Source organism: Panthera pardus, unplaced genomic scaffold, assembly GCF_024362965.1.
Source record: "Panthera pardus isolate Hobbes unplaced genomic scaffold, ASM2436296v1 HiC_scaffold_24, whole genome shotgun sequence".
In the NCBI taxonomy this organism is placed as follows: domain Eukaryota; kingdom Metazoa; phylum Chordata; class Mammalia; order Carnivora; family Felidae; genus Panthera; species Panthera pardus.
In genome coordinates this window covers 74,671,258-74,695,587 of record NW_026526810.1, presented here as the reverse complement: position 1 = coordinate 74,695,587, position 24,330 = coordinate 74,671,258, and the positions used below count along the sequence as shown (strand labels likewise).

The 24,330-nt window shown below is 36.0% G+C and overlaps 1 protein-coding gene and 1 non-coding gene across 7 annotated transcripts in view; both read right to left on the bottom strand.

Annotated features, from left to right (window-relative positions):
• AKAP6 (A-kinase anchoring protein 6) overlaps positions 1-24,330 on the bottom strand; it is a 492,371-nt gene that overhangs the window by 108,566 nt on the left and 359,475 nt on the right. For all 6 annotated transcript variants that reach the window (XM_019428105.2, XM_019428101.2, XM_019428107.2 and 3 more), the window contains one exon: positions 22,575-22,695. In XM_019428105.2, coding sequence (XP_019283650.2) covers positions 22,575-22,695 — 121 coding nt within the window. The remainder of the gene's footprint in view (positions 1-22,574; positions 22,696-24,330) is intronic.
• Positions 13,371-13,477, bottom strand: LOC128773149 (U6 spliceosomal RNA). The gene has a single exon (XR_008417431.1). It is a non-coding gene; the product is annotated as a U6 spliceosomal RNA (small nuclear RNA).

Here is a 24,330-nt window from a genome sequence, read left to right as displayed (position 1 = left end):
ATGAGATAAAGCACTGATATCCACACTTAACTTCCCTGAATTAGGACCATAAATATATACTTGCCTTTAGTCTAGCTGTCAAAATATACTCAAATATCTATAAAAAAAAAACAGCAATCTTAATGTTTGTCTTATATTTGAACAATAAACTCTCAAAGGATGAGGACTATACTTTGTTTGACCAATCACGGAGTACCTTGAATATTTGAGATCTTTAGAAAACATTGAATCAATGAATAGTTTCTCAAATGAAATGACGCATGAAATGCTGTTTGTTGTTTTAATATATAACCATAGGAGAATTTATATATCAAAGCTTACCCCCATATCTCTATAGCTGAATTATAGGCCTGTTCAATGCAAGTATTTATAATAGAAATGCTGATGAAGCCTAAACACCATGGACGTATATGGTTGTGCAGCAGCAGCCATTTCAAATATAGATATATTTTTAGTATTAGGAGGCACCGAGTTTGTTTAAATCTGGACTTTTTTTTTTTTTTTTACAATTGCAAGTAATGTTAATAGCACACTGTAAATGTTAAGGCTAAGTGTGCAATGTCAAAATAGATTGAATCTCTCTGAAAATTGGAAATTCAGGCTTTTCAAACATAATCCAGATGTTTGGCTTTTATTCAGATTTCAAGAAAGAGGGAACTAATATGATATAAAATTCATACATGCATATTTCATTAGTGCCTTTTGTATTGCTGAATTAAACATTCTGAAACGTGCTTTTCCCAAATCACAGAGTTTTAAACCAAAGCAGTTGCCAAGATATTGCGCACCTCAAAAATAATGCCAAATTAATTTCATAAGGAAGAGACTATATATTTCTCATGTTAATGCTGTTGATAATGCTTCTTCAAAGAGAATGCCTTGCTTTCTCTTTGAGGATGACAAGAAAAATGAGAGGTAGAATACTGTAGCCATAGTAGTTTATCAAAAAGATATTGCTTCAGAACATGGTGACTTTGGAAATCCATGAGAATCAGTGGCCCAAATGAAGGCCGAAAGCACTTTCCCCCCTATTGCCATTATAAAAAACTATCTTGTCAAGGTTAGTGCAAATGGGCGTTCCCCAGGGACTATGGCCACTAGCTCTGAGAAACATATCCACAACTCACCATGTTTGTATGTTTTAAGACAAAGCCAATCAAAACATTTCCAGAGTTACTGCTCTCAAAACACAATGGAAATGCCATCGCACCTTTATGTATTCACATCGAGGCTTTTTCTTTTTAGAGCACTTATGACTTTTTACATCTATAATCTTAACAGACCCAAATGCCACGGAGTTTTTCTTGGTGACCACCCAAATCCCTGAACTGTCAAATATTTGATGCCTTAGGCCACTTTTTTGAGGGTACTCTAGTACCTTCACAGCAGATGAGGATGAATGTAGTTACAGAATTACATTATAAATTCCAACAGTGGAGTGTGTAACATCATGGATCATGTGTTGATCACCCTTTATCCACTGTAACTTTTAGCATTATGGGTTAGATGTAGAACGTAGTTGGAAAACATTTTATTCATTTGAATTTCTCCCCCCAAAAAGGCCAAGGGAGCCCATATCATCTGTTGAAATATATGTCAGGTCTAGTATTAGTACACAGAAATGAGAAGCATGTGATTTTGCCTCCATTTATCTTTGAACATTAGGCACACTTGGATGGCTCAGTTGGTTAAACATCCGACTCTTGGTTTTAGCTCAGGTCATGATTTCACAGTTCGTGACTTCGAGCCCCACATCAGGCTCTGTGCTGATGGTGCGGAACCTGTCTGGGATTCTCTCTCTCCCTCTCTTTCTGCCCCTCCCCTGCTCACAATGTCTCTGTCTCTCTCAATAATAATAATAATAATAATAATAATAATAATAATAATAATAAAATGAACATCATGCTCAGTGAAAAACTTACTTGATCAGAACTTCCAATATAGAAGTATTACTCTCAATTTTTAGACAGAAACTATGAACAAAGTTAATTGTTTCCCATGGCCAGGAATGGTTAACATAAGAAAAGCTTCTATAAAAAGTATCAGGGAAAAGAGGAAGGTGAAAGAAACCTTTTCAATATTTAAGGACACCTTTTGGGAATTCACAGTTTTCTCATAGCAATAATATTTGACCACGATGCAAGAGGCTGGGTCCAATTTCCAGTTCCAACGCCAGTCTGCTATAGACTTAAAAATCTTTCTGTTGTAGCCTCTTTGATTGGTTTCTTTGGGGTACGTGTCCATATTTACTACAGAGAGATCTTAAGGAAATAAACTAGAGGCTTCAGGCTTTAAGCTTTAAGCGCTGTTTGTTGCTTCAGCATCAGAAAGTTTGCCATTTCAATGGATTGTTTTCTTTTTTGTTCTCCTATGGCAAGCCCATGGGGAAAGTAAGTGATATCACTTCTGTCTTACAGATTAGAAGTTGATACACAGAAGCTAAGTGACTTGCCCAAGGTCAGTAAGATATCTCTAAAATCCAGAACAGAATTTTCAGAAGGAATTTAGCTTAATTTGCTAGGCTATGCTGTTATTCTTGAAAACACATCTGTAGATATCAGTCCAGAGTTGTGAAGAAATTAGTAGGCCCTGGGAGTACAAAGTAAATAAGGTCAAGAATGCCATTCAAAGTGACTGGAACCAGGTTCATCAGGGATATTGGCCTGTAATTCTCCCTTTTAGTGGGGTCTTCAGTAAGGGATGAATCACTGGGTTCTACTCCTGAAACCAATACTACACTGCATGTTCATTGAATTTAATTTAAATAAATAAATTAAACACACACACAACAAACAAACAAAAAAATAAAGTGACTTCTGGGTGGTCAAAACACACTTAAGAACTCCACCCTTGCAGCTTCTATGGCCAGATTCATTTGGTATAATTTCATCTTCCAAACCTCCACAAATTTTTGGTAGCATGAAGTTGAGGCTAAAAGGGCAGGTAGGCTCTCACTGATAGTCATAGTTGTTCAGAAGAAAAATGGCTCATAATTTAAAGAAGCTCTAAGGTACAGGTGAAAATTTCTTAGCATAAACTAAGACTACAAAGAATAAACAAACCTTGGTTATGATACTTGCTTTTCAGCATTTTTCCAGCTATGTGAGGGAGTCTGCCATAAACATTCAAGGAAGTTTATTGGAACAGATCCATCAAAAAGAAACACAATGTGTGTGTGTGTGTGTGTGTGTGTGTGTGTGTGTATCCAATCACAAGACTGATAAAAGTGAGAAAGAGGAGGGAGTAAAGATTTAGAGAACAAAATGAAAGAAATGCACAGATAGATGGAGAGAAAGTAATAAGTAAATAGGGGAAATTACAAAGGTTTTCCCAGATAGGGGAAACAGTAACAGTCCACAGAGAATAAAGCATAAAAACTAATAAAAATAGAGAATGTTGCAGAAGGGGAAAGAAATCACAGCTAGAGAGAAGGTTTTCGGTGAATGGTTCCTCTGAAATAATCAGATGAAAGAATATGATAATGATGACTTAAAATTTTGCATAGGGGCTGCAAAAATCTAGCAAGTGGAGATCTAAACAAAAAAAAAAGCAGAAGTACTAGAATGTGGCCATTTAGGGCAGCCATAACGCTGGATAACTTTTCAAGAAGAAATAGGTCCTAACATTTGTGATTTTGTTGGATTTTCTCTAAGCATATCAATAGGGAGCCCCTGGACTGGGCACCACTTTCTCTGTGACTGTTACTTCTGCCTTTGCTTTATGGTGGCTTGCTATAGTGAGGGACTTTATTTCATATTTCCTTGGTCATCCCATCTGTAAAACAGGGACAATGATATACTTACCACTTATCCACCATAGACATTTTAAGATATAAATAGATCTTGTTTGTATGAAATTTCAGTTTTCTATGTATAATGTACTATTTTAAAACAAAGTCTTTGATTTTAATATGTTTGTAGTATGACATTCTCATCTGTTACCCATTTGCAAGGTAAGACTGCATATTTCCCATTTGTTTTTGTTATATGTCTTAGGAATAATGTATTGTAACTGCCGTTCACATTAGAGAATAAAATAGGTCACACAGGAATGGAGTCACTGAAAAGGTAAATAATATTTATATATAACATATATTATATATATTTATTATAATACATATTTATTAACTATGTATATACAGTTTCCTTCTTCTAGAAAATATATCAACAAAATGTTACTATTTTTCTCTACCATTAATGGAAGGAGGAGGGAATATGTTGATATTACCTAGTAAAACTACTTCTCAAAACCTACATACACATAACCATTTGATCACTAGGTTCTATAAACATGGTAATAGACAAGGACCCATGCCAAATATATTGATTTGTGAATCAGTGAGATTCAAAGAGTTTGGCAAAAATAAATAAATAAATAAAAATAAAATATATGCTGGGAATTAGATTGCCCATTTTTGGTTTTGCATTTCCAAATGGATTATAAATTACTTAAGAAAAAGGATAATCTTCCTTTTATTTTGTTTTTTCATAGCATATAATAATCCCCAACAAACTGGACAGCAAAATTTGTTTGCATTGCTTGCTAACTGTGCAATTCCCTGTGCCTTAGTTGCTCATCTGGGGATACTACCGATACTTCTTTCACAAGCTTGCTGTGAGGTTTGAATGCATTCATATACGCAAAGATCTTAGAACAGCTCTGTTACATAAAAAGCACTATATATAAGTGTTTGTTCAAACTTGATCCGATGTTGCCTGCTAAGAAAATATGACCTTTTGCATAACTTTTCTCATCTCCTTTATGCCATTAGTTTGTATGTTTATATATATAACTTCCCTTCACTAAAGAAAACACTGAATCTAGGATTCAACATTCAATAGAAAAGTCTCTTGCCTTTTGTTGACTTTAATTGAACACATGGACAAAAGTATTATGATGTGTTGCTCATTTCCTACTCTTCTCCAGTGTATCTTCCTGATTTTGGTAAAGTCCTCGTTGGGTGTCACACCAAACCAACCCCTACCTCTGAAGGTTTTCCTCCCCCACATCCCATTCTTCTGCAATGCACCTATATCCATTCCACCTATTTACATTCCATCCAGCGAGTCCCAATTCAAATATCATTTCTTCTATGAAGATGTTCTAAGAAGGCTAGCACTATTTTTTGGTACCACACATATTTGTTATCTTTACTATTCTTTCGTGTTTTTTGGTTTTGCTTTTCCAAATGGATTATAAATTACTTAAGAAAAAGGATAATCTTCCTTTTATTTTGTTTTTTCATAGCATATAATAATCCCCAACAGACTGGACAGCATCATTTTCTACTTTTCCCTACTTTTAAAGTAAAGGTGAAGTATTAGACCATTCATTCCTAATATGTATCAGACATCAACATGTGACATATGAACATATATTTAAAAATACATGAGAAAAAAAGAAAGTAGGAAATGTTTATGCTTATGCAAACAGAAAGTAATGCAAATTTCATATATTATTAGTTGAGCTTGATACTAATTAGTGCAGTTTGCAAAGTGGGAAAAACCTTGTAATCAATTTTTCCCCAAGCAAGTATGAATCTGCCTTTAACCAGATAGCTCTCCAGAGAAGTAGTCCCAGTAGGGAATTCGGAATTAGAGAGATTGCCTGTCACAATGTCTCCCTGGGTAACTCTGAATTCAAACGTGAGTCTGTTCTTTACCAAAATGCCCTAGGGACAATTCTGGTCCTTTCCTCATAGACAGCTAAATGCCTTTAGCAGTATTTGCCATGACATCCAATGTGACAATTCAAATACAAACCAGTGATGTGCGTATCCCAACTCAGGCAGAAAGTAAGAACAGGTTGTCTGTACCATATAAAATGACCCATTTTCAATGGAAATATAAGTGAGTATATCTATTTTCTGCTGTAAAGAAATCTGAGGATTTGATCATTGTGTCCAAAGAAAAAGGTAGGAAAATTTAAATGTGTAGAAAATAAGACATCAAAGAGAAAGCTAAACTTCCATGACAGATTTAAGACACTGTTGAGAATCCAACTGAATATTATCTACCGCTGAACGAAAGTAAAATGTAAAGGAAAGGTCTAGAAGTCTCATAAAGTATGCATTTATGAACACCATATGAAATGAACCAAAATAATTTGACATTTAGAAACTATACACTTTTTATGGTAGTTTTCCAAAAAATTATATTTACCCATGAGTTTGTTTCCTTACCGTTTGAAATTGAGTTCCTAAAATTCTGGTTTTGCCAGATTGTTCATATCAAATCAATTACTAATTGGATCAATCATTGATTTTCACCAATGAGAGAATACTGAAGTTGGAATGGGCCTCAGAGGCTCCCAGTCCATCCTTCTGGTTTTACAACAGATGAAGAAAATGAAACCTGCGGGGAGAAGAGTCATTGCCCACGGAGAATCCAGCCTCCTTCTCTAGCACTTTATCACACAGCTTTCTAATCTTCCTCGCCAAGCACTGGTCTTTAGTAAAGCTCAAAAATAAGATAAAATAAAACTCAAAATAAGAATCTAGAAAATAAAATAACTTAATAAAACTGGGGCACTGAGGTGAAGTCCACCTATGCTCTTCAAGAGAAATTAACATATGGACATCTGAGTGGCAGTGGCTTTTGTCTTTCCTGTGGAAGCTTCAGGATTAGTTAACTCTGCCAGTACACATATGAGAATAATACTGAATCATGGTAAACCTCTTATAGCGATAGCCAAACTTCTTTTTTTAAAAAATCACTTTGATGTATGTGTGAGTATGCATTTATATATTTTTATTTTGTTTTTACTTTTTAACTCTTTCTAACTCTGATCTATAATTCATCTTCTAAAAAGGTCAATGTGAATTTATGTTTCAGGGCCAAATATAAATATAGAGCAATTTCAGAGCAGTGGAGTCACCAGAGAAGTGCTAATAAGAGCAGAATCACAGCCAAAGTTAAAAGAAGTGCATTAGATCCATTTTCTGCTTTCCTTTGGGTCCCACAAGCACAATAGAGCATAGGAGGCCACCTGGTGGTGAAATGAACCAATTAACCATTTAATGCTACATTGAAAAGCAAGGAAACAGGCCGACTTTGGGTTGTTACAAAAGGAAAACTAGAACCTTGGGCAAAAGAACGATATTCAACAGGTATTATTGTGATACAACAGATAGAAAATTTGAATTGGAAAATCATTCAAGTCTGTAGAATAATGTATATTACGAAAGAGTTGACATAATAGTTATTTATACCAGGGACTGGTAAAATTTTTTTGCAAAGAGTCAGATAGTTTAGGCATGCTGGACATATGGTCACTGTTGAAACTATTCAACCCTCTTATTGAACTATAAAAAGAGTCACAGGTGATATATAAATGAACGCACCTGGCTATGTTCCAATAAAACTTTATTTAAAAAACAGGCTGGGGGCTGGATTTGACCTTCAGACTATAGTTTGTTAGCCCCTGATTCTGTATTACTTATGTATTAAGCTATTTACCAAGCACAAGGATGAACCCCTTACATACATTACTCATTGAACCCTGACAACCTTTCAAAGTGGGTGCTATCCCTATCCCCATTTCACAGGTTTGAAAACTACAGCTTAAAAAGTCTAAACACTTTGGTGGAAAATGTACTATGCTCCTTCTAACTTAGAAATGCTTTCTGTAGCCTCATGACCATTTTTTCTCTGTGACTACAGAGATATATTCTGACCCTCCCTCCCATTTATCCTGAAGAGGCTGCTTTGGGTTCTCTCCATGGAGACTTTGCTCCTGTTTCTCCATCTTGCATTCCTTTGAAATGTTGTTTGTCTCTTACCATCCCCTTCTCCATCACTTCTTTTATGTTTAAAAACTTTATGTCAGTTTTCATAACAACAGATGTAAGCAAGCATGAAAAAAAGACAAAAGCAATGTATTAAAAATAGATAGCCATATATACAACAATAAGCCAAGGAAACTGTCATACTGTATGTGCTCCAAATGGAATGTGAGCCAAAAGCATGATGCTCTCTCTTACATAAATAATATATTACACATCCACTGGGAGAAGCAGCAGCTCTGTCCCTAAATGGGAAGAGGATTTTTTAGCCCACTTTTATATCATTTTCTTTTCCTTTTCAAACTCCTTTTTCTTTAGGTATACACTGTAAGTCATACCATCTCAGACAGGCCATATTCCTCTTCCAAACCATCCATGAAGTATTTTATTAGCTGTTAATAAGAGAGAGTTGAAAAACCTGATGGAGAAATCCGTGGAGCTTGTTAAAGCCCCTCAAATATATGGATTTACCAGTACTGTCTCAATATTAGCATATTTTCTCCTACGAAAGAGGGCAGAAGTGGTTTCAGTTAGATGGAGTATAGACAAAGCTGATATAAAGGACTTCTAAAAGATTTTTTAACTTGAAAAGAAACCTGCAAAAGCTTGAGAAATGTGACTGTATAGAAAACAGAAAGAAGAGGTTTAATTACAGACCATGGATTCTGGCCGATTTGACAATTAAACCTAACAACAGAAGGGATTTTCACTAGATATAAGAAGACTTTAAGGGCAGAGAGAGTTGTTAAACATTTTAATGGGCGGCTGTGGAATTCCCTCTGGAAAGATCTTTAATGGAGGACAAATTCTCTCCTATCTGGGATGGAGGAAAAACAATCCTTGGAAGAGATGAAATGAAATGAAGGTCCTTATGAGGTCACTTGCAGTCCTGAAACTCCAGGTAACATCCTTACTTCCCATGGAAATAAATAACTGTGCAAAACCTCTAAGAGAGTCACTTTGGAAGATTCAGAAGAAAACACTCATTACGCAGGCAATTTAAATCAGAAAGTATTTACCAAGTGCCCAATATTACCTAGCCCCAGGGAGACGTACGCCCCCAGCAGAGCACAGATCTGAGCAGCAGTGTTGGCCAATGGACAGAGAATACAATTATTCACTTCAGTTAATTTTTAAAAAAAATCTTTGAACTCCAATCAGCTTTCTGGAACTGTCTATTTCCTGAACTTGGTGAGCTCAAAAAAAATCCCACAAGAGCTGGCTTTCACATGAGATTTCTGGCATTACTCATGGTATCCCTGGATCTTTTTGTAAACAGAAAAGGCTTCTGACAGTGTTTCCATACTTCATTTCTTTTTCTAACCCAAACTTGGACGGACAGAGCCTCTTAAACTATCATCAAAACATGGATTATAAAATGCTAGCCAAATTTGAGTTATTTTGCTATATTCCCATGTTGTAGAACAAGAATTCAATTAGCTTAAGTTTTAATGAACATGAGGATTTTTGTTCATGGCTTGTAAGAAATCCAGTGATTCACAGAATGGATCTTCAGCATCAACAGGCAGAAGAGACTGAGGAAGAAGAGAGAAAAATCACACAGAGAGGAATGCTCTTCACACTTATTTTCAAATCTCAACATGTCTCAGCTGAAGAAAGCTGAGGAGGAAGGACAAAGTTCAGTGGGAAGGATGTCAAGGTGGACATAAATAGGAGCAATAAATTCATCACAAATCTTTCTCAAATTCTAATTATAAATAGTACATCTTTTAGCTTTTTCTTAATTGCTTAAAATCAATAAATCTTATAATTAATGGCTAAGTAAAAAATATAAATGACCATATATGAGGATTAGTTTTAAAATTATGAAGTGTGAAACTTTTTTTTAAATGAAAGAGTGGGAGAAAATTTCAACATTACATTTCAGCCTTCTGACATTACAGCAGTGGATTTTTTAAGTTGCATATTCTGAGTTAGTTAGCTGTAGCTTTGGAACGATGAATCAGTCTTTTAGGCTCCATCCATCCACCCTCATCATGATGAGCTAGAGTCCAAATCTCTTATTGTTTTTCTCACTTCCTTCATGACAACTTTGTTAGATATACGTACTCCTCTGAAGCCAATTTTCTACAACAAATATGTCAATAAACTCTCCCATTAACCATGGTAGAAGAAAAAAATGTGCTGATATTCCTACCATTTCTAATGGCTGTGCATGTTCACCTGTATCTATTGTTCTATTTTTAGGTTTTATATTTGCATGATACATGTTATCCTTATATGAAATAAGTAATTATAATGTCTACATAAATAAAATACATCAACAAATATTACAGTTTGAGAGGTGGTAGACTAGCTACAGAATTATGGTGATTAGTTATACATTTTTGTACCATTTGTCTCAGACATGGGCATCATTATCCTTCCCTTCCTCCCTCCCTCTTTCTTTCCTTACCACCCTGTCTTTCTCCCTGATACCAATCTGGTCAAATTCAAGTATTCTGAGTATTAAGAACTACACTTAATGCACTTTGGTTTTTAAATGAGAGAGATTTTTGTTTTTCTTTTTTTTATACAATATAAGAGGATGCCATGATGTTTCATTACCAGAGCATGACAATAGGGTTGTTCTCTTGCAAAAGTAATGAAATGATAGCATAGTTCTGATTGATAGAATTTAATTAATATATTATTAAATAAACCTATTTGAGAAGTGCTTCTCAACTTATATTTATTGAGTTTCTATTATGTGCCAGGTATTGCACTAGGCAGTGGACATATGGCAATAAACAACACGGACATGAACCTTGCCATCCTGGAGTGTGGAGTCTAACAAAAATTATAATCATTCATTCTCAAATTTGGTCCACATAGTCCAAATCTATCATCACTAAAAATATGCACTTAGTTATAACAAAGTACTCATGGCTAAATTATTCTCAAGGAGGGCTCTTTTAGGGATGCACCTATGAATATTGAAGGAGTAAACTATTCTAATTAAGGTAGCAAAATCCAATATGCCCAGATTTATAACCTAGAAATGAGCTCCAAACTGAAACTTGGCATATACGAAGGAAGTTTATATAGTTATTTACAAATGCATGATTTAAATGTCTTGGGACTACAAGCATATCTGGTCCAAGGAATCTGGTTTCATCCAGATTCAATCCTGATGAAAGATTTTTTTTAACTAAATGAGTTAATATTTTGTAGACGCATGTGTATATCTGTAAACACACATAAATGTGTGTGCATAACCACGTGTGTGTTATACCTCTCCCACAAACTGCCTACTTTTCAAAAACAAAACTTCCTACTTTTTAATGGATAAAATGAGATGACAAGGGAAATATCACAAGTCACAAATTTTCTTTAAGCAAATGTCAGTGAGCATATAGAATCAATTACTTAGAAAGAGGCTGAAATAGTGTGTTCAGATGAGTTACTGGGATGTATAGATGTCCTTCTGGAGAAAGACTGGAGATCTGTGGTCTAAAAATATTTAGAATAAAAATTATACAACCCCAAAGGTATTAGCCTGCTTGACTCTTTCTTGGCTTCAGTACAAGAAAATATGGGTGTGTATGTATGTGCGTGTATGTTTATGTTTTGTGTCTTATGTAAATGAATGAAGGTTCAGCAGGAGCACCACTTCCTTCTTAGCTTACCCCAGTGTGCCTCATTAGGTACAGAGTGTCACAGAAGTGCCTAGTTTAAGAATGTATGAGCTCTGAAAATGCCAACATTATTAAAAATATGTTTGGGAATGCCCTTGTTTCTGAGAACTAAAATTGCCTCCTTGACAGGACTGGAAAATGGCTTTTCTGCAAATGATATTCCTCTAGAGTATCTCTCCATGGGGACCCTTCTTCAGTAACTCCCTTTGGCAATAACAGGATCCATGAGGTTGAACCTTCCTAGGGCAATGCTGTCTTTAGTGCATCTCACCCAAAAACATAAATTTTTTCAGCCTTAGCTTTCCTGAGTCTGACAAAACATGGGAGGTTCCCGTGAGACTCAAAATGGTAACACTTTCCCAGGGTGCTAAGGTGCTTAAGAAAGTTTGGGGAGTTTCACAGAATAGCCTGATGATTGGCTATAGAGCAAACCCAAGTCCATCATGCTTTCTCTGCTGATGTTCCATTTAATATGTAGGGCCTTCTTTCTTATCTAGGCACCAAAAGCTCATGTGGAGGGAGGAAAATGCATTTGCAAGAATTTTTCCTCTTGTGGAGGAGAAAATATGGGACAATAGTGAGCAGGCAAGGAGCACGTGAAAGAAAGATTGTGGGTATTAGAGCCACCCAGACTGGGTTCAAAGTGACTTATTTCTTGTGATAGTTATTGATACAGCCCACCAACAATTTCTTGCTTTCTGCCTTTCAGGCATAGAGTAGAGATGCATTTCCCCATCCACTTTGGAGTAGGGTGAAGCCGTGTGATTACTTCTGGTCATGATTTTGAAAGGAAGTGAACTGTGTCTCTTCCAGGTAAAGGTTTAATGGCAAGAGTGAGACCCTCCAGAACTCTCTTTTCTCTTTGCCACATTGAAGGAATATTTAAGAGGGTGACTGATCCTGTGAGAAGTAAATCTTCATAACTGTAAACCTTTGAGACTTGGGGGTTGTTTGTAATTTCAGCAAACCCTAGTCTAACCTGAGGCACAAGTTGTCTTTTAGGCTAGTCACTTAACCTCTCTGTGTTTCAGGCTCAGATGCATGAAGTAGGGAAAAATAATTCAGGATCATTGTGAGCATTAAATAAGAATGTGCACAGGGGGCACTAACATAGTCAAATAGTAAGATTTGACCAATTTAGTTTTTTTTCTCCCTCCATCCTACTCCTATCTCATAACACGCACACACACACACACACACACACACACACACACACACACACACACACATACACACACACACACACACACACACACACACATGAATGTACTTCCCTTTTTATCAAATGGTGGAATAAATAACATCTATCCTTGGTCCCCTTCCTAGATTTCTTCTCTCTACCCCTTCTATCTTCCCCTCCTAGTGCCCTTCCATTTAAACTAAATGTTAAAATTGACATTTAATTCAGTATTATTCTCCTACCCCCATAGAATACCTGCATCCAGTAAAGTGCACTCTTTTTTACCTCAAAGAAATGAATTAAAAAAATTTTTAATGTTTATTTATTTTGAGAGAGAGAACAAGTAGAGAAGGGGCAGAGAGAGAGAGGGAGAGAGAGAATCCCAAGTCGGCCCTGTGCTGTTAGCACAGAGCCCCATGCAGGGCTCAATCCCATGAATCGTGAAATTGTGATCTGAACCAGTATCAAGAGTCAGACACTTAACCGACTGAGCCACCCAGGCGTCCCCAAAGAAATGAATCTTAAGGCTGGGATTTAAGGCAGGATGGAAATTTAGTAAAGGAAATAGTTGGTTTTGGACAATCTTAATACTCCAAATATGATGTTCCTCAACCACAAATCTACCTCTTTCTAAGGTTGGACATGGTAGCAAGATTAGGACAAGAAAAAAGCAAGTTAATGAGTTTATCTGTGAAAGTACTATGGTTAAGCTTTTCCCATCCAGGGTTCTCCAGACTATTCTGAACAGGTACCAGGACTTTTTTTTTTTTTTAATATGGAATGCTTCATGAATTTGTGTGTCATCCTCGTGCAGGGGCCATGCTAATTTCCTTTGTATTGTTCCAATTTTAGTGTATGTGTTGCCGAAGACTGCACCAGGACCTTTTTTGAAATAACTAAAATATCATCTAGGTTCCCTTCTATCCCCACCTTCCTGTTTTGAGAATACATGCATGAAATTCTAATAAATTATAAAAACTTGGAATAATCATACAGACATAATATTTGGGTTCAGTAGCATATCTTATACACTTGGTTATGGTATAACTTACATTGTAAGTTATATGATTTAGTGTCGTTATGATATGGTTATGAAAACCAATGCCTTCCTGATATAGGCAGTTATAGATGACAACCAGTGCCTTACTGATGTAAATGTATGGAACATTAAACCTAACATTTATTATTTTTATATCAAGACCACTTTGACAATGATAATACTTGGTTTTCATCATTAAACTTTGGTAGTCCTTTTTTTAAAAAAAACAAGTAATTCCCAGTTCATATCATGTAAAGTGTAATCATACATCATACATTTTTTTTTCTAGCTACAAGCCAGATTAGCCTACATATGATTATAACCATTGAAGATACATAATTTAAAAATAGGAAATGCAAAAAAGTAGGTGAGGGACATTTCCATGCAGTCACTTAACTGAAACATACACATAGTATGGAGCAGTTCTGGAGCCAAAGGTGGCAGTGAACCTAACAAACACCCTTTCTTATGAGGAGCTTAAATGTTCCTCTAATTTATTTTACAAAAAACCAGAAAGAAATCTACAAATATGTGGGGTTGAAGCCAAATCTCTCAGCTTAACACAGGAGGGAACACTGCACATTCACATCTAATTAAGAGTCGTTTTTCAAAAGTTAAAGGCTGAAATTTTTGCAATTTAATCCAAATTTTATTAGCAAACTCTAATGATTATCCTGATAATTGCAATTAATAAAAGCTCCCAAACAGGTCAACTCATTTAAGTGCTATCTGTAATCATTTGGATTTTAACATGATGGTTATTACTTATTACCCTGAAACCAAGCTGCGCAATGAGATATTGATTACTTTTAACCTTTAGATCCAAGGATTCAGGAAAGGTCAGAGGAGGGGAACACTACACCTTTCATGGCTGGCAAACGTATTGCCTTCAGGAGAATTCAAATGATTCCCATTGGCCAAGTAGATCCAAGATTAGTTTATTCTCTGGGCTGACAAGAAATGATGATGCTTTTAAAAATAACACCCAGCACGTATTTAGTGAAGTGTTACATTTATATAACCAATGGCCTCAAGATGTGCTTCACATCACAGCAATTCTCAGGCTGTTAACCCTTTAACAAGTTTTGTTCACGGAAGCATCTTTGTTGGGATGAGATACTAAACGTAGTAGCTCTAATTGGAGTAAACTCATCTCATTAAATTCAATTGTAGGTTCCAAAAGGCTAAACACAATCACTGGACACCGTTGGCCACCAGCACTCCTTTTGGTTTTCTTTTTCCATGACAACATTTAGAAATATTTTTCACATTTTGCCACTGAAAAGCAAGGAGTTAGCTCTTGGTAGGGTCCAGCAGAATTACGGGCAAGGGAAACATAACTGTTATGTGTTAGATTAATTTGCAGAACACTTGGCATTATTATTGCCAAGTCGTCAAATTGTTCCAAGTTGTTCCGGAAGGTTGTTATTAATAGTATGTTTTCTGAGGAAAGTTCTGTCTACTTTTGGAACTGCATTTCTGTTGCCAAGGAAACTCCTTGAAGCACAGTTTTCTAGGAGCACACTGCTGCTTTTGTTTGCCAGTGTCCTATTCATATCATCTAAGTAAGCGTTTTACATGCTCCAGCCTTCAGTCCCAAATGTTGAAGTGTTAGCCCATTTAAGTTGCTTTTTCAAACACAGCTAATGCCTGCTATGATTTCCCTCTTTCTCTCCCCCCTTTTCTCTCTCCCTCTCCATCCAAAGCCCCTCTCTCCCCGCCTTCTTCCCACTCTCCCTCCAACACGCCCAACTCTTACTATTCAAGGTTTATTTTTTTTTTAAACAGTTGCATTAGGGGAGATAGTTTTCACAAGTTTTTGATAAATTAACTTCAATTTGAATAATAATTCCATAGGTTGTAGCATTAGTCCTTCAAGTGTTAATTATCTTTTCACTTTAAAATTAATGTAGTCATTTCCTCCTGACTCCTCTACCCCATTTATTGAAGTGCTGAGGAAAACATGTCATTGAGTCCTGAGCCAGCCCTGTTGTTGTGATTAAGCGTGGTCACATGGCCCATCTCTGCCAAAAGGAGGGCCCTGAGAAAAGGTGACAAAGACAGTGATTTCCTGTCAGCAAAGAGTACGACAGGGCTGTCTAGAAGTGATGCAAATGAGGGGAACTTTCCCCACGGCTTGTTTGATCCACTCTAGGCCAGAGCAGGCCAGGCCAGGGAGAGAGGGAGCAGCACAATACAGCAGAGGCAGCCCAGAGAGCCAACGCACCTTCCGGACAGTAGCTCACCCACCAGAGACAAAGACTGCTGGCGGCCTTTCCTCACTTGCCCCTATGCACACACAGCCAACTATTTCTTGGCATACTATTCTCTTAACATCCTTCTTTTTTTTTCCTCTTAAAAAAGTGATTCAAACAGGAATTGTAAGCTCCAGCAAAAACAGTGTTTCCTATATTGTTCAGAAACCACATCCATCCACTTTTTCCTCTGAACATGTTCAGGATGAGTTTTATCCTCTCTCAAAAAAGGAAAGAAAAGAAAAATATATGCATATTGAAGTCTTCATAGCAAACACTGATTCATCAATGCTCACATTAATATGGCAGTTAATCTAAGGACTTTTTAGCTTTAATAAAAATGGAAAAACAAATCCATTTCTACATAGCAGTGGAGGTAGCCTAGATTTTCCTATTCTGATCACTTTTAAAATGACTAGATAATGTTATTTGAAATATTATAATGATTTTAAGCATATTCTTCTTATCTTAATGGAGTTTTAATCTAACATACAATTAAGCTCTACAATTAATCTACTGAGGAAGAGGTAAAAAATTATCATTAGATTCTTGTGCCTGATATATCTGGTACATTTTTACCTTGTCTGCTTCAATAACTAATTTGCTTCATTTTGGTACTGAAATTCCAAACTAAATCCTAATTAACAGAATTTAATTTTTTGACACACTTCTTTTATACCCAAACACCAACATGTAAAAAAAAAATTTTTTTTAAGGTAATGGATTTTCTTCTATTTTAAACCTACCTCCTATGACCTAGACTATGAACCACCCTAACATATTTTTAGAAGCTCAAGTTCAGTCTTAAAGGTATCAGGCCACATATGAAATTATTTAGACCTGGTCCAGAACAAAATAAAAGAGAACTATTAGAGAGGGTTGAAATTTGTGAATTTATAAAATACAGAGATAGCGTGATTAATCTGTTTTCTCTGATTGGTTCATAGCTATGACAACATCATTTTGGCATCAATAGTTATAAAATAGCAAGCCAGCTATGTCCCATTTTTCTTTTTTTATGCTGTTTCTTATTCCCAGAAGTTTTTCTTTTAAAAGTCATAATACTTGCCTTTTAATACAGACCCAAATTCTCTAAAAGTGACATTTTCTCCTTTAAAATTTATCCCTTTCTCTTATCTGTTTTTTTCCTAAAACAATCCTTTCAGTGTTTAGCTCTTTTTATTTGTTTGTATTTGGTTTTTTTTTTTTAGCATTTTCTTATCTATTCATTCACCCACCCATGATTTAAACTTACTCTTTTCTATTTAATTGTTTTAAATTATTCATTTTTGTTTGGTAAACTGTAGATTAACTAATTTCAACTGTGTTTCTTTCTCTTCAATGCTTATATTTCCCTCTCACCTTCCTAATATCCTCTTCTCTTCAAATATATAATATTGATGTCCTCTCTTATTAATTCCACCTGGCCAAACTATCATCGAGAGGAGTGCCACCTTCGGGTGAGAGCTGTGATCAAAGTCTGTAAACATTACCTGACAACAGAGTTAGAGAAAAATAATTAATTCACTTGGTAGAAGTATTATATTTAGAAACTTGTAAGAAATATGGTGGTTAGATATTTCACTACCATGCCATTCTAATCCCTTACATATTAAAAAAAATCCTAAAAGAAAATGTATTCATATCTAAGTATCAAAATAAACAATGTCTTCAAATGAAGTGTGATTTTTTTTTCTCATGGAAGATGTAAATTTTGCGATTGAGCACATTTCCCTCTTCGCTTTCACTACCAGGAAACCCAGAGTGGAGTTTTGGGATCTTTATTAAGTGTGTAGGACCATACAGTCTATATGCCTACATATTAACTCTTCTCAGAGAAAGGGACTCTAGTCTATGTATATTTTCCCCAGTTCTGATTTGTATTTTGATGTTAAAAACATTTTAAAAATTTTCCTGTGAATTCTTATAAGCAACATCAAATCCAGAGCAGAGTAAAAATGTAATTAGCCTCTTTAGTGAGCATTGTATTATGCAAAGTGAACGGGCCTTTTCCTTTTGCACATAGGACATAATTGTGTAACACTTATACCAACAGAGAAAGATAGAGGTCATTTGCATTTTTGCCATAAAAGCAGAACTATATGAGAGCAACTAACCCTCAAAATGAAATGTAAAATCTTCAGTATGAATTCCTTGAAAGTATAAAGGTCTTAGTTGAAATGCGTACTAATTTATACAATTTTTAAGCTGTAAGGGTTATTTTAACCCCTTGGGAATGATATAATCTAATATTTTATTGATGAGGAGCAGCTAGACCATTCTCAAGGAGTAAATCCATAAATGTGCTGTTTTTGGTGAGCTTTGTACTATCTGAATACTATCTGAAAACAGCTCTTGTTCAAGTATAATAGTAGTAATCACCAGACTGCAACTTTTGAATTTGGCCCTTGAAATTAACCTTTGGACTCTAGAACTCCACACCAATCCAGGATCACGAAGGGCTCTGTCATCTGTGCTTTGCACTTGGCAGAGAATGGGCAGTGCTTTGTGGCAACAGTAAGGAGCCCTGGCCAGGGCACACCCTCCCAGCCCTGCAGAGTCAACTGTGTCTGCTGCAGAGGGCAGAACGGCAACAGCAGCAGCCTGAGCTCCAGCCTCGTTGATCGTGGAGATACTTCTAGGTCACTCAGTCTATAAAATTCATAGGATGGGGGAGGAGGTGTCTTAAGCTTCCCTGAGCCCAAGAATAATGCCACCTTTGATCTGTAGAAATGAAAAAATGGAGCTCTTCCTTTGCAAGTGGGTTTTAAATATTTCTCCATTAATAGTTAATGCACATGCAGACCAGCAGAGTGACAGCTCCCAGTGATTATGAATTCTGGCTACGTAACTCCAGTCCAAATAGGAGCTGAACTTTCAAAATCACGGTGGTTACTTTTGACAAATTAAATTGTCCTACTTAGGAAGGTAGAAGGAATGAAGAAAAAGAACGTGAGAGAGGGGGAGCAAATTCTCCTTGGAGGTGATTCTCACATTGAGGAAGAAAAAACGAGAAAGAACTACATTTCTGTTTTCCAGGCTGACAATACTGCCAGTGTTTATTAGAAAATAGCTATAGAAGGTCCCCATTCAGAGGTTGGGTCAGTGGACCGGACAAAGAAGGGAGAGGGAAAGATATTGGCAGTATGGCTTACTATCTCAAAACAAGTAAGAAAGTATTTTTAAGGAAGCGGTTATACAAGGAAAGTATATATAAGGAAGATACAGGTTGCTCTTAAGACCCTGCGGTTGAAAATTTAGAAAAAAAAAATGGTCTTCAATTTCTAACAATCTGAAAATAACAAGAAATGGTTTAAACAGAAAATCCACTTTGTAGCCCATTGTAATGTTAAGGTTCTAAATTATGTCAGGTTGTGTCAATGTATTCTTTGCCTATTAAGTCTAATTCCTTTCCTTTAATAAATCCCTTTGGTATTTTGCTGGTTTAGGGTAACCAATATACCACAATAGGCACCCAACTTGGGAGGTCTGCTGAATGAATAGTCTAAGGTATTTATTGGTACCTCCCTATCTAGGAGTAAAGGTCAGATGACTTTCTATCGAAGACCAGAATATACAATAAATTGGTAAAGTCAGGCATGTAGTACTTGATGTCGAAAATGCTAAAAAATCTTCACTCTCATTGACTACCAACTTATTATACTTTCTCTAACACAACCTATCCAAATGTGGACTTTGGGGATCAACTTAGGACTGTATAATGCATGTAATGAACCAGGATCTGGGCATGACTATCTATTCCAGGAAAAGAGTTGAGTGATGAAATATAGAGATCCCCCCAGAGAGAGGACAGAAAAACTTTTGGATTCTATGATAACAGGAATAATGATTCTGTCCTGGTCTCCAGTTCCTGGGATTTTACCATTGCTCAGCTGAAGGTCTCTCTTAAACGTTTCCCCTTCATTCTTTACATTAATACCAGAGATCACAAACTTCATTCTCATTCTTAATTTTTTAGTATATGTGCTGCTGAAGCAAGCATTCATCCTTAATTTTTTCACTCAACAACTATTGGTTCAACATCAGCTATATAAGGTGTTTTACCTCACAATGTACAAAATACAAAAGCAAGGAATTTTTCTTGGGTGTTACAGAAGCATTTTAAGAAATGAAGATGATGTACATAGGTCAAGATGGATTGGGAATGCTGTGACATGTGGTTGGGCATCCTGTTGAATTGTCACAATGACTAGGGAATGTGAATAGTAAATGCTCTATAGTGGACGGGGTAGTCCCCTTCACCAACAAAAAATTGTTTTGTCCCAAATGTCAGTGGTGCCCTTGATGAAAAATGCTGAGAAAGCATTGATATCTTTCAGGGCCAACAAATTTAAAGATTAAAGTCTCAAATGGTATTGAAAGCCTAGGAAGGCCTGGGGACCAACTGAAAAGCCCTATTACTCAGGGGTCTCTATGATCAATAGACTTCAAACCTCCCTCCCCCAAGTCATCAGTTGAGTTGATTTCTGAAAAAGTGCATTAGAACAGACGAATGGGACATTGAAAATGTTGACCTAACCTAAGAATCCCTGAGGATTCTAGACAAAGACCTGAAATTAATTTTCCTCCATCAATTTTTCTAATTCAGGAGCCATCCCAAGTTCTAAATGACTCCTTAGCCAATATCCTCAGGATTGCTTTTGAGGTTTCTAAAACTCTGGAATAATGTGGGGGTTTGTATAAAGAAAGACTCTGAACTCTTGTAGCATTTGCCTTTGGTGTGTAATTCAATCTTTAATTTTGCTTATAAGCCAAATGCAAAGTTAGTGCTAGTCTCATGAACTTAGTTAGCTATGTTGAACACCTCTAAGCAGAAAGATGATAACAGGACATGAGTCACAAACGAAGAACCCTGGTATGGAAAATGTTTGGGAAAACACTATAATCCAGAAGTACTGAGTGGGTGGAATAATAGCTTTGAATATGCCAGAATGGGAATTCTCAGGCAGAGCACTTACAAGGAAACCACAAGAAAAAGAAGACTGATTTCCTATTAATTGTGATGTAAATTATATGGATGTGATTTTGACAAAGAATAGCACTGTTTCTGAAAAAAAATAGTGGTTTATGTGCAAAATACAAAATGCATCAAGAAGAAAAGAAATGTTATTTGGCATCAAGAGTGCAATAAAATCTGAGATAATGGCTTATGATTAGTTAACTTTTGTATTATTTTTTCCTGGTTGGCTCGATTTTTAATGCTTAAGTATTAGGAATAAAACTAATATTTTTGTATCAGTAAATTAATAAAGATTAATGGGCATTTTTTCATACATAATTCTTGATCCTGACATGAAATGTGAAATCACCTAGCTTTGTTTACATTAGGTGAAGACTGTAACTCTAACAATATATTATGCTCAGAAGATATATTGGATAGCTTTGTTGTTAATGTGGACAGCTATCCATACAGGAAATAGCTAATAGTCAACAAACTCGATTAATGTCGGAACACAATTCTTTAAGGAATAAAATATCACCATGTGCTGACTCCCTGGGGAGCTTATATCTTCTCTTAACCAAGACGATTCTCAGGGGACACTAATTAAAGTCAACCAGACCCTTGAAAAGTATAAATAAAGATCTCTCTTTAGAGAAGGTAAAAGTTAATATATTAAGGAAAGGAACTCAAAATGATAAATAATGAGGAAGAAAGAAGACAACTTTTATTTGACCTTGAATGTACTTCTTATTCTATAAGAAATTTTTTAAAGCTAGAGGGTAGTTGTTTCTTGTCATTATACTGTTGCTGATTCTGTGGTTAGTTATTAATTTTATTTTTTATGATTCACAATCTGCTCTTTGAAATATGCCATATGCTCAAAGCAATTCAAGGATGACAACTGTCAGAATTACTCCAATAAAAATTGCCTAAATGAGGAAGATTTACTGCAATCTGATATTTCAGTGGAAAGTCCCTCTAACCCTCCCCAACAGCTTTTTCAGACACTGTGAATCTTGCAACCATTTTTTTTTCAGTCAAAATCACATAGATGTTTTATAAGAGCTTCTAAGACTATTTAAGTAGAATTGGTAAAACATACTAGGCTAAAGGTGAATTAGCAGACACAGAAAAACAATATAGATAGTTATTAGATGGATTGCCTGCAATCAATATATGAGTTCCAAGCCAGTTTTCTTAAATCACATGAAAATGTATTGACTTAATATGACAACGTCTGCTCTATGTATCACTAATAAACATTAAATTGAATGAGCCCTCTACCCTGAAAGTAGCAAGCCAAACTGAAGGCAAATTTCTTTTTTCTCTGCAAAGATCTGAGGGGTGGATAGAATCCACCTGAGTGCTCCAATGAAAACACATTTTGTTAAATGTTACCAGTCCATTTATCCTTCATTTTGTTTCAGTCTATTTATTAATGCAGTTTCATTTATTGCTATTCATCTTGGAGATAAATCTTTGTCCTTCTATAGAATTACACCAAATAGAATGTGATAAAGGGAACTTTCTTGCAATTATGATGTCGGTGCAGCCTGTCAGCACACAAGGGATGGAAATGAGTTTGGGGACAGGGAAGGGAATTCTAATAGACACCATGATACATACAATGAACGCAAAGATATCCTGAGAGAGAGAGACTTGTCAGGCTAATCAGATCTTCCACAGCAAGGTAAAGGCAAGAAGGGTAGCTCTAACCTTGTAAAGATGCCGCTGCTGCTCCTCTGACATCATCAGGTCGTGGCTGTCCATCACGAGGGACTCCATGTCAATCAGCCAATCCCAGAGCTCCTGATATTCTGAATCAAAGTCCAGAAGCCTGAAGATAAGGCACAAAATGTATTATGCATAAATACAGTGTAGTTGTTAAAATCTCATATTAGAATAATATATTCTTGAAAACCCATGATGTTCCTAGGTGATACCTGTAAAAAGAGAAGAGAAAAATTCTCTGTGTGGTTACACAGTGGGCAAAATAGAAACTCAAGCCTGTGACATAGCATTTCTTAGATTTTGAAAACATAACATGTAATTCTGATGCTCATACCAGCGACACATCATCACTCTTTCCATCTGCAAACCCTTTTTGAGGATTTGCAGCACTTGAACAAAATGACTACTTCTATGTCCTTGAAAGAGAGCATTGCCATATTAACAGTGTGAGGAACGGAGGGTCAGTGTCTTGTGAAAGTTACATGGCCCAGAATTTGGGGTCAGAATAGCACCCTGAAAATTCAAATCTCTTTATCATCTACTAGGTTTTCATAGGTATCACATCCTAAAATCATCCATGATTAAGAATACTAATTTGACTAATTTCTCTATTATGGTCACAATTTCTTATCATATCTTAAATATCATTTTTACTGGGAAATGACTCAATCATTTATTTGTCCCTCTGCTGTCTACCTGCCTATCTCTGCAAACATATATGCTACATTTATTGTCATGGATGAGTAGCCAGCATTTCAGCTTAACACTGAGAGATAGGCTTGAGTGACTCTGGTAAGCCAGTGAGAACCAGGGGCAGATCCAGTATTAGACAGGTGTTCCCCACAGACATGTAGGAAACAAAGGTAAGGACAGGAAGTCAAAACAATGAATCTTTGAATAGCCAGCAATCATTAAAATTCAAAGGAGGATCACTATGGTTTTCAACAAAATAAATCATTAGAATAAGGAGCTTAAAAGGATTAATGTGATTCTCTATTGAAAGCCTGGTGCATAAGTAAAGCCCAGATTCTTCTAAAACACTGTGATCAGAAAATGAAAGTGCAGGATGAAAAACTATGACTTTGTCCTTTCTCCAAAAATCATCTCTTTAAAAGAAATCACATCCTTGCCAAACTGTAACTGAGCAAAACCCTATCAGTACCAATGAAGCAGGAGGCTCAAGTATGAATCTGGATTTATCTATCAAGTGAGTATCTTATTACTATCTTGTTCCTGTCTCTGTACGTTAAATGACTGCTTTTCAAAAAAATGAACATCCACTTTTCATAATTTACAATTTAATCTTAATCTGTCAAAAAAAAAACCAACTTAAGGTGGGTCTGGTGATGGAGACTGAATCTAGAATTGTCAATTTTATTTTAATTACTTTACCATCATTATAAATATTACTGGTTAAGACCATAAGCATCCAAGGGCAAGGATTGTCACTGACTGATATGTAGAATTAACGTTTAGCTGAATGCTGATCTTGGGTATAGGTGATATGACCAAAAGCTTCAGAAAGGCTATGGTGGCCCAGAACAGTGATTCTCAGACTTTAATGCCCAAGTGAGGAGTTTGTTGAATGATGATCCTGATTCAGTAATTCTAGGGTGTGGCCTGAGATTCTGCATTCTTAACAATTGTTGGCAACTGGCAATGCTGCTGGTCATGGACCTCGTTTTGAATAGCAAGGAATTCCAGCATTCACTGGAAATCTGAAATAGGATCTTATTTCAAA